This window comes from Tachyglossus aculeatus, chromosome 2, assembly GCF_015852505.1.
Source record: "Tachyglossus aculeatus isolate mTacAcu1 chromosome 2, mTacAcu1.pri, whole genome shotgun sequence".
NCBI lineage: Eukaryota > Metazoa > Chordata > Mammalia > Monotremata > Tachyglossidae > Tachyglossus > Tachyglossus aculeatus.
Genome location: NC_052067.1, coordinates 1,500,755 through 1,511,880, shown reverse-complemented (window position 1 = coordinate 1,511,880; position 11,126 = coordinate 1,500,755). Strand labels below are relative to the sequence as shown.

The window sequence follows — 11,126 nt, the reverse complement described above, 5'->3', positions numbered from 1 at the left end:
AGCGGAAGGCGTGAAACAGCTCCCTCACAACTTAGAACAGCAAAGTGGCTTTGCAGACTCCACTAGCACCATCAAACTTCTTCAAGTATGGGAAGGACTCTCTGCTCTGCCTTTGGTTAGCACCGTGGATTCGGGATAAACCGACAACATCTCAGTCTGTCTGGGTAGAGGCTGAACCCCCTGGGAAGGGTGGGCCGGCGGAGGAGGCTGAATGACCCTCGTGGTTGGTATTTTGAGGTAGCTTAAACCTTTGGACGTTGGGGGTTTTGAACCTCTGTGGAAGATATTCAAAGGCCACAAGTGGTGCAGACTTTCACGGTTTTTATTTTTTATTTTGTTTCTGGTTTTTTACAAAGGTTGACATTTCCCACAGCAGAGGGGATGTTGGGGCAGGAGGATTAGGGTAGTGAAATACCTTCCTGGGGCTATGGACAGACAGGGGCTGTAGGAAACGGCATTGCACAATGCTCCGATTCACCCTCCTCTTCCTCCTCCTCCTCCTCCTCCTCTTTCACCCGGAGAATAAACACGTAGACAAGCGGGGAGAGACGGGGGGGCTTGGGGGGGAAAGGAAGAGAAAGACACACGCACACATACACACCCACACACAACAGGCACAGAGAGAGGGTGGCACTTCGAATTCTTTCCTTTCGGTGTTTAATTTAGTGTGAGTTCATTCATTTGAAACAGACGGGGCCAATGTCCAAACCAAACTCCTGGTCAGCCCCGCCGATGTCCAGGGGAGCGATGTCGAGGATGGGCAGACGGGAAGGCTTGTTGGTCCGGTATTCGATGATGGTCTTCCCCCAGGAGTTGGTCTTTTTCTGGGAAGAGAAAAGGAGCGAAGAGGGAGGTTGGTAAGTGGCTGGGCAGGGTGGTGGGGGTCGGCTTGGAGCTGTCCTGGTGAAACAAGGCCCGTCCCAGTAGACCTGGATTCCCCCTGTCTTTAATAGGGGCTGACACTTGGGATGCCCCTGTGCCCAGAGGAACATGAGTAGGGTAGGCACGTGGAGATGTGCCTCTAGACTGTAAGCCTGTTGTGGGCAGGGATTGTCTCTCTTTATTGCTGTACTGTACTTTCCAAGCGCATAGTACAGTGCTCTGCACACACTAAGCGCTCAATAAATACGAATGAATGAGATGTAGAATAACTGTGAATGGGCATCGCTGGGGCAGGGAACTGAATTGAGGAGCCTCAGACTCATTCTGTGATCACGGAGGACCCCGGGATCAGCCATGATCAAGGAAGCCCGCCGGCTGACGAAGCCAGAAATGAAACGTGCTGCCCAGATTCCCTCCCCACGTCCCCAGGGCAAGGAGGCACCCATTGGTGCCAGAGGGGAACGGGTTTGAAAAAAGCAAAAAAAGAAAACCCCTTCTTCCCCAGTGGGGCATGGGCACAGCGAATCTGTTCCCATGGGAAGCTGTGCAACTGGAAACCCCAACCAGTGTCCAGAGGAGTTTGGGCAGATCAATGGATAAGCGGCCTATAATGGGCTATTAGCTGGAGGGGAAATTCAATAGGGAGTGAACAGACAGTATGGATGAGGGAACCATGATGGGCCACTGGAAAGAAAGGGGTCCCGGGCCCCCGGCTCCGCCCCCACCCCGGGGGACCGGCCACTTACGGAGCAGCCGTCCTCGAGCACCGTGAAGGTGAAGCGACTGTTGCCCTCAGCTCGCAGCTCCACATCGTTGGAGCCCTGGAGCAGCACGGCCCGCTTCAGGCTGCCCGTCTCCTCGTCCAGGTAGGCGATGCTGTTCTTGCAGTGATAGGTGAGATTCTGGGAGACGTGGTTGGCCAGCAGTCGCATGAAGGCCAGCTGGGTGGCCATGTCCTTGGAGGTCACTCCTTCACCATTGTACTCAAACTAACAGTTGGGGAGGAAGGGAGTCCAGGTAAGCCCTGATGGCAGGGTCCCCAGGCACCTCCACTGCCCACTGGATCCTCCCCACCCAGGGCCCAGAGCTGATCTGATCCGGGTTAGTCAACCCCACCCTCAAATCCCCTAACGTATATCTTTATACTCTTTTGCTTCCCCTACCAGTAATTTATTTTAGTATCAGTCTCCCCCGGCTAGACTGTAAGCTCCTGGAGGGCAGGGATCAAGTTTACTTTCTTTACTGAACTCTCCCCAGAACTCAGTACAGTCTTTGGCACACAGTACAGGCTCAATAAACACCACTGATGGATTGAATGATTGGCAGTGATGGCTGGAAGGTAGGAATGCTCTTCTACCAGGTCCACTTTGGACCTGCCTGGAGGCAGCGTGGCCAAGTGAACAGAGCATGGGGCTAGGCGTAAGGAGATCTAAGTTCTAATTTCAGTTCTGCTGTGTGACCATGGGCAAGTCACTTAACCTCTCTGGGCCTCACCTGTATCATCTGTAAAGCGTGTATAACGTCCCTGCTCTCCCTCCCTCTTGGACTGAGTTCCGTTTAGGATAGGGACTGTGTCCAGTCTGATTAGGCTCTCCCTACCCTCCTGCTTAGCACATAATAAGCCTCTAATCAATACCTTCAGAAACACCTCCTGTTAAACCAAAAGCTCCTGGAGGTCAAGGATTGTCCCTACTAACTCTAGGCACTCTCCTGAGTGCCCAGTATAGTGCTCTGCATGCATTACATGCCCCATCAATACAATGATCGTTACTGCATCCCAAAGCAAACCCCCCAAAATTGGGTGGAGTTGTCCCATCCGATGTCAGGGAGGTAAGGGAGGGATACACTGACTGCCCTTTATTTCTATTATTAACAATAATAATAGTATTTGTTACCACAATTACCACATTAACAAATACCGCAATTATTATTATTATTATTATTATTGTAAAGTGCTTACTGTGTTTCAAGCACTGTTCTAAGTGCTGGAGTAGATACGAGTTAATCAGGTTGGACACAGTCCCTGTCCCACATTGGGTTCACGGTCTTAATCCCCATTTTACAGATGAGGGTGGTGAGGCACAGAGAAGTTAAGTGACTTGCTCAAGGTCACACAGCAGACAGGCAGTGGGGCCGGGATCAGAGGCCAGGTCCTTCTGACTCCCAGGCCCGAGCTCTATTCACTAGGCCACACTGCTTCCCCCCCGCTGCTTCATGCTGCCCTGTCCTCTTCCCCACCAATGGGTGAGAATCTCTCCATCAACCTGTGTGGGGAAGAACCACCCAGGGACAACGCAGTCACCTGGGTGCCACCATTGAGGGTCTCCCCGAACCACATGTGCTTCTTCTCCTTGGGGTTCTTGCTGAGGTACCAGTTCTTGGTCGGGATGCTCTCGGGATGGGCGTGGATGCACGTCTCGCCCGTCGAGAAGTCACAGTAGACTTTGATGGCGTCCATGGTACAACCTTGGTTGGGGTCAACCCAGTAGAAACCTGTTGGGCAAAACACATTTAGTCAGCTTTCAGCTTAGACTCTAAGCCCCTTGTGGACAGGGCATGGGCCTTGCTTTGGCTATGCTCTCCCAACTGCTTAGCGCAGTGCTTCACCCTCAGAAAGTGCTTCGTAAGTACTCTTGATTGTTTCAGGGGCAATAGTTGTATATTCAATTCTCTACTCAGCTATTGCAGCCCAACATAATCTACATAATCTTGCTACTCCCTGTTATATCCTTTTCTTCTTCCTGCTTCCATTCTTTGTAAGTGCTTGGTTTCTGTCTGTCTCTCCCAATGAATTGTACATTTTTTCTGGGCAGGGATTGCATGTTTTGCTTTCCCAAGCTCTGCACTCAGTAGGAGCTCAATAAAACCCTCTGATTGATTAAGTGATTGATTGAACCTCCCTCAGACAAGATCAAGCACTCTATGAGACTAGTAATAATAATAATAATAATAATAATGATGATGGTATTTGTTAAGCACTTACTATGTGCCAGGCACTGTATTAAGCACTGGGGTCAATACGAGTAAATCAGGTTGGACACAGTCCCTGTCCCATATGGGGCTCACTGTCTTAATCCCCATTTCACACATGAGGTAACCAAGGCACAGAGAAATGAAGTGACTTTCCCAGGGTCACAAAGCAGACAAGTGGCAAGGCTGGGATGAGAACCCATTAGGCCACGCTGCTTCTCAAGCTAACGTAGAAATAGGGACACTTCCAGAGGGACCTGGTTTGGGCCTGTGGGGTGTGAGCAGGTCTGACCGATGAATGAGGAGCCCAGGCTCATCCAGTCTGCCTAACAACAACCCCACCACCAACCCAAGTCTCTGATGCCCGGGGCCCAGGGGATGGAGAGTCCACTGGGGAGGAGCCGGGCCTCACGGTGCTGGACCTACCACTGGTCCATTCGGGGTGGCTGAGTCTCAGGTCGCGGCAAGTACGGGCAGGGTTCTTCTGGGAGCCCTCGGGGATGAGGAGGGTCTCGATCTGGTTGTTGAGGATCTTCAGAGTCGCGTCCACCTCATAGTCCTTGGGGCGCAGGGCGACTGGGGTGCGTGGCTGGTCAGCCCGGTAGAAGTCACCTTCGTAGCCGAAGTCGTAGCCGCCGCCGCTGGGGCCGGGGGGTCCAGGCAGACCGGGAGAGCCGGGAGGACCCTGACCGGGACAGGTGGGGAATCAGCGTGGGAGTCCAGGCTCAAAATGGTGTTCCGAGGGTTTCCCGGCCACCACAGGGATGGCCCGAGCAAGCCCGCGCAGCCCTAACCCTAGCCCGGTGTCACAAGCATGCAATCGCTCCCTGCACCTGGTCCCATGCATGGGCGAGATGAATGGTGCCCGAGAGAGGAAAGGGAAAAGGGAAATGGATTTGATTTGGTCCAAGAGAAAAGTTGTCTTCCACAACAACACCAGGGAGAAGTGATAGAGGCCACGGCGGCAACCCAAAAAGAAAAATCTTTTAAGGAGTATAAGCTCCTTGAAGGCAGGGTTCACGTCTTGTGCTTCTGTTGGATTCCCCTATCCCTCAGTACAACACTCTGCCCTCAGTAGGTACCCAGTACAGGTTCACATCTTGTGCTTCTGTTGGATTCCCCCTATCCCTCAGTACAACACTCTGCCCTCAGTAGGTACCCAGTACAGGACACTGTCCTCATTAGGTGCCTGCACACAGTAGGCACCCAGGACGGCACTTTGCTCACAGAAAGCACCCAGTAAATATCCCTGACTATTCAGTAAATGGATAGATCTCAGAGGAGACAGGGAGAAAGCAGACAGGAGTCTTGGACATAGCTACACAGATGTCACACAGAACACTCTCCCTTCCCCGGAGGACAGAATCACAGGAAGACAGAGAAAAGTAGAGAGAACTGATGAGACAGAGGCAGACAGTCACAAAAGTGAAGACACAAAGACCAAGAAGCAGCGGACAAGAAAGGCAGGGGCACAGACATCCAAAGAAAAAGATGTCCCGAAGAGACAGAGATGCCCAGGAGAGAGGCAGGCTGGAAGGCAGGATCTGAGCCATTCCCAAGAGGTTAGCACAGTGCTCTGCACAAAGTAAGCGCACAATAAATATGGTTGAATGAATGAATAAAGGAAGGCCAAGATGGAGTCTTAGAGAGAGACAGAGCAAATGACAAAGGGGCAGAGACCCAGGGTAGCTGATGTAAGGGAAAGAGAAAGGGTAGAATAACTTGCTCGGGACTGTCCTAGTTACAGCCCAAAGAACTACAGGGGCCCTTTGTGACAAACAAGAAACTCCGGTGCTTGTCCATCTACCTCTGCATTAAACAGAAACTCTTTACCATCAACTTTAAAGCCCTCTACGACCTTGCCCCCTCCTACTTCACCTCCCTACTCTCTTACTCAAACCCAGAGTGCACACTTTACTCCTCTAATGCCAACCTACTCATTGTACTTCGATTTCATCTATCTCACCACCAACCTCTCACCCACATCCTACCTCTGGCCAAGACCGCCCCACCCTCTTCATATCCAACAATTACTCTCCCAGCCTTCAAAGCCTTATTGAAGGCATATCTCCTCCAAGAAATCTTCCCTAACTAAGCCATCTTTTCCTTTTTTTCTACTCCCTTCTGTGTCACCCTGACTTGCTCCCTTTATTCATCCCAACTTGTACTTCCCAAGCGCTCCAACTTGTACTTCCCAAGCTCTTGGTACAGTGCTCTGCACATGGTAAGCGCTCAATAAATATGACTGAATGAATGAATGAATCCCACCACCACTCCCAGCCCCACAGCACTTACGTATATCTCCATAATTTATTTATTAATATTAATGTCCGTAGCCCCTTCTAGACTGTAAGCTCGTGGGCAGAGAATGTGTCTATTATACTGTTATATTGTATTCTCCCAAGCATTTAGTACACTGCTCTGCACACAGTCAGCGCTAAATAGATAAAATAGATTGGTTGATTGACAGACAAGCTTTTACCAGCCCGGCTATTAAACTATCAAAGCCTCCGCCATTAGAGTAAGAACCCCTTGAGGTCAAGGAATATGTACTCTACACTGTAAGCTCCTCCTCTAATCTGTAAACTCACCGAGGGCAGGGACTGGTCTACAAAATCTGTTATATTGTACTCTCCCAATCGCTTAGTACAGTGCTTTGCACACAGTAAGCTCTCATCAAATACTATATTGATTTGCTTCTGGTGCACTCTCCCAAACACCAGTTCAGTGCTGAGCACTAAGTAGGTGCTTTATCAATACCAGTGATTAATTAACCGATTTATAAATGATTGATCAAGGCCCAGCTTTTCCATCCAGACCCCTGCAAATGAACAGGGTGTCCGTCCTCCAGAGAATGTCCCCCTGGGGACAGTCCCTTTGACAGAGACAAGGAAGGGGGATGACCCAGCCCCATCTCCTCTAGACTGTAAGCTTGTTGTGGGTAGGGAATGTGTCTGTTTATTGTTGCCCTGTACTCTCCCAAGCACTTAGTACAATGCTCTGCACACAGTAGGGACTCAAAAAATATGAATGAAATGGATGAAGGAGCACTCTGACTGGGACCGAGTGGGTCTTAGGGAGAAGGTGATAATAATAATAATAATAATAATAATAATAATAATGGCATTTGTTAAGCACTTAATATGTAAAAAACACTGTTCTAATAATAATAATAATAATGGCATTTGTTAAGCACTTAATATGTGCAAAACACTGTTCTAAGAATAATAATAATAATAATGGCATTTATTAAGCACTTACTATGTGCAAAGAACTGTGAGAAGCGCTGGAGGAGATATAAGGTAATCAGGGTGTCCTGTGTAGGGCTCACAGACTTCATCCCCATTTTACAGATGAGGGAAGTGAGGCCCAGAGACATTAAGTGACTTGCCCAAAGTTACACAGCTAACAAGTGACAGAAGCAGGATTAGAACCCACGATCTCTGACTCCCACGCCGCTTTTCAAAGTCTCTGGTGGGGTGAGTCATGCCCCCAGCCCCAGAAGTTTCCCCATTTGGCTTCAGTCATTCCCATCCCCCGGAGCAGGTGGTCAAACTGGGAGGATGGGGTCAATACTCACAGCGGGGCCTTGGCTGCCCTGGGAACCACGGACGCCAGCAGGTCCGATAGCACCGGGCTGTCCTGAGCGCCCATCCTTGCCAGGAGGACCAGAGGGACCAGCAGGACCCTAGACATGGACAAGACAGGGATGGTGTTTCAGGGGTTTTCCCAGACCCAAGGAACACAGGAACCACAGCAGGATGGTCAGGGGAGATGTCTGTTTATTGTTGTACTGTACTTTCCCAAGTGCTAAGTACAGTGCTCAGCACACAGTAAGCGCTCAATAAATACGATTGAATGAATGAATGAAGGATGGGGGCAGAGGCACAGTCGCCACTTACCCTGGGACCAGTGGGGCCAGTGGAGCCGGCTGCTCCTTGTTCTCCGTGCTGGCCCTGCCAGGAGGAAGGAAGACCAAACGCAGTGGTCAGAGGATAGGAGGAGGATGCTTCTGAATGGGGTGGGGTCAGCTGCCTGTCCAGCCAAGCCCCTCACCACTATCTCCGCCACCCCGAGTTGTGGCCAATTCGGGACTGCTGACCTGGATGGCAGTCTCCATACGGGCACATTGGCCTCTCTGACCTCGGTTTGATAAACTACCCTAGATTACAAGAGGAGGGTCTTCCCCGGCTGCTCCCATCCCCCAAATCTGCCAGACTATAGCACTCCCCATCTTCAGTGTCTTCTACAATCCCGGAAGCCTTTCTCGATTTCCTCCCAATGCCCTGCTCACACCACCCTAACAGCTGCTCTTAGCACTGCTGCATCTTATCCCAGTGGTCTTTGCAATTTCTCCAAGCAGTTATGTAGCTGGAGATGTCATCTTGACCCATCTGTGCTCTTTCCTCCTGCTCCTTATGTCTGCCAATCATTTTTGGTCCCTCTGTCTCTCCCACACTGGACTGGGAGCACCCTGAGAGCAGGGAATATGGGTCGTGCTTCCAAAGTACTCTCCAAGCACTTAGTACAGAGCTTGGTACTCAGTGGGTGCTCAGCAAATACCACTGATTTGATCAGTCGATTGACTGTACCTGCCTCAGTGTCCCCAGAAGGGGAAGAGCTCTCCCCAAGGTTATTTTGGCTGGGGGGCGGGAGGCCCAGGGCAAGGTACTGATCCTGGAAGACCGAGGAAATGCCCAGAAGGATAACATTATGAGGCCAACTGGCACGTGCAGGAATATCCCCCAGGAGACTTTCCCAGCAATGCCAGCAGTTCATGTGGTTGGGGCAGTAGCTCTGATAATTCTGAATAAGGTTAATAGGATACTTACAGCAATACCAGGTAGACCTTGCAGTCCGTTGTGTCCCTTGAAGCCAGTCATACCTCTGTGTCCTTTCTCACCAGTTTCTCCTTTCTCACCGCGGGGTCCTTGTGGGCCCTAGTAAACATCCAGTGGGGAAAACCATAAGCCCCCTTACTTTCTTTCTCCCACCCTCCACCTCTCATCACTCCTCTCTTTCCCCACTTCTCTTTCTCTCCCCTTTTCTCCTACTCTCGCTGTACCTCTTCCTTTCTCCCCCCCTTTTTTCCCCCACCACTTCATCCTCATCTCTCTCCCACCTCTCTCTTCCAACCTGTTTCCCCTCCTCTGTCCCCTGCCCTCTCCCCCACTGCACCCTCAGTCTTCCCCACTCTCATTTCGCAACTCCACCTGCCCTGCACTAAGATTAAGCCCAGGCCAGGGCCTCTGGGAGTTGGAACTAAGGCTGAGAGTGAAAGGTCTATGAATATGCTTTCCAGCTCTTGCATTGGTGACCACCAGGACTTCTAGGTTCAGGTCATCCCAGGTCCCTGCCTCAGTTTATCGGTCTGTGGGATGGTTACAGCCCTTCCTTCTTTATGGGCTCAAAGGATATTTTGAGCCCTTTAAAGAAGGCATGACTAGGGGGAGGCAGCAAGTCCTCTTGTCCCAGTTCTGCTGTCCCACTTTGGCCAAGTCCCTTACCCTCTCCAGGCCTCAGTTTCTCCATCGATAAAATGGAGAGAAGATATCTGCTCTCCCTCCTTTTTAACCAGTGAGCCTCTGAGAGACTGTATCTATCAAATTATCTTGCAATTACTCCAGAGCTCAGCCTAGGGCTTGGCACATAGTAAGCACTGAATCAATCCCATCATGGTTATTATTATTGCTATTTTGGGGGATGTTGTCAAAGGTGACCAGATTCAGCCCTCAGTGACGTGCCCTCATGGTGGTGGTGGATCAGGCCTCCGGCCCGCCTCTGCCTCAGTGGTTCCAGCCCCTAAGGGGCAGGTCTTCATCTGAACTCTTGTCCGGACTGACCATCCCACCCCCAAGACACCAGCTCATGGAGGAGCCACAAAAAAATGTACATACGGCAAGACCTCGAGGACCAGCGGGGCCGAGTGAGCCAACGGAACCGACGGGGCCCTAGAGATAGGGAAAACACACACAGAGGGACAACGTGGTTACGAAAAACCACCCCAGGAATGGGGCAGACAAGCAATGGGACCCTGGGAGTTGGGAAAGACACACAACAGTGGACCTTGGGAATGGGGAAGACATACAACATGACCCTGGGAAAGAGGAAGATGCATAATGGGACCCCAGGGATTGGGAAAGACACACAGCGGGACCCCAGGAACAAGGAAGACTTGCAACGAGACCCTCTTGGTCTTCCCCAGAACCCAGCCTGTCTCCGTGGAGACCAGGTTGGGCCCCGTTCCCTCCCCAACCTCTCAGGCCTTGGGGAAGGAAGATGAGGTGTGGGTGACACTTACAGGTTCACCACGGTTTCCAGTCTTGCCAGCGGGACCCACTGTGCCGTGGGCACCAGGAGCTCCAGCATTGCCAACGGATCCAGGGTTTCCAGGGTAGCCACGTTCACCCTAAGGGACGCAGAAGGTGGGGTGGGATGCATTACAGCTCCATTGCCTCCTGAGCCCCCAGGAGCCCCCACCCATGGCTCCACATCCCCACCCCTAGAGGAGCACCAACCTTGTGTCCTGGGAGACCATCACGTCCAGGGGGACCGTCGTTGCCGGGGTTGCCCTGAAAACACACAGCTCAAAATCAAGGTCGGCCGAGCACCATCCCCGAGCTCCCCACTCCCCAAATCCTCCCTGTCCCGCTCCCCCATCCCCGGCTCCCTGACCGTCATTCCCACCATTTCCCTCCGATCCCGCGGGCAGCAGAGAAGCCACTTACATCTCTACCAGCTTCACCAGGAGCTCCATTCACACCAGGATTACCCACATTTCCGGGGGGACCACGGGCACCAGAGGGGCCAGAGAGACCGAGGGGACCAGGTTCACCCTGAGGAGGGAAAAAGTGAATCAATTTTAGCCTCCAGGGATCCCTAGCTTCTTTTCTATTGTACTACCGGGAATACCCAGCTCCCCCTCCAAGGGCCCCCTGGGATACCCAGTGCCCCCATGGCTCCCTGGGATATCCAGCCTCCTCTTAGCCCCCTATGATAACCAGCCCCCCAGCTTCAGCCCCCTGGGATACCCATTCCCCCTCCCACAGCCCCCGTGGGATATCCAGCCTCCCCCATAGCTCCTGAGATATTGTACAACAATTTGCCTACTCCATTTACTTATTCATTTTTCCATACATTTGCTATTGCCAGGTATACCTATATTTACCGTCTTGCTCCCACTATAAGTATACAATTTGTGTCCCTTGTTACCTCCTTTAGATTGTAAGCAAGGGCAAAGACTGTCTTTGCATACTTTGCTCTTATAGTATGCT

At 51.5% G+C, this 11,126-nt stretch overlaps 1 protein-coding gene across 1 annotated transcript in view; it reads right to left on the bottom strand.

The window, feature by feature from the left end:
• Positions 1–304: 304 nt before the first annotated feature.
• COL1A2 (collagen type I alpha 2 chain) overlaps positions 305–11,126 on the bottom strand; it is a 51,370-nt gene continuing 40,548 nt past the window's right edge. Inside the window, exons 43-53 of the mRNA XM_038761261.1 lie at positions 10,581–10,688; positions 10,371–10,424; positions 10,154–10,261; positions 9,750–9,803; positions 8,685–8,792; positions 7,755–7,808; positions 7,433–7,540; positions 4,279–4,537; positions 3,185–3,375; positions 1,629–1,871; positions 305–824 (exon numbers count right to left, since the gene is read on the bottom strand). Coding sequence (XP_038617189.1) covers positions 678–824; positions 1,629–1,871; positions 3,185–3,375; positions 4,279–4,537; positions 7,433–7,540; positions 7,755–7,808; positions 8,685–8,792; positions 9,750–9,803; positions 10,154–10,261; positions 10,371–10,424; positions 10,581–10,688 — 1,434 coding nt within the window. The 3' untranslated portion in view covers positions 305–677. The remainder of the gene's footprint in view (positions 825–1,628; positions 1,872–3,184; positions 3,376–4,278; positions 4,538–7,432; positions 7,541–7,754; positions 7,809–8,684; positions 8,793–9,749; positions 9,804–10,153; positions 10,262–10,370; positions 10,425–10,580; positions 10,689–11,126) is intronic.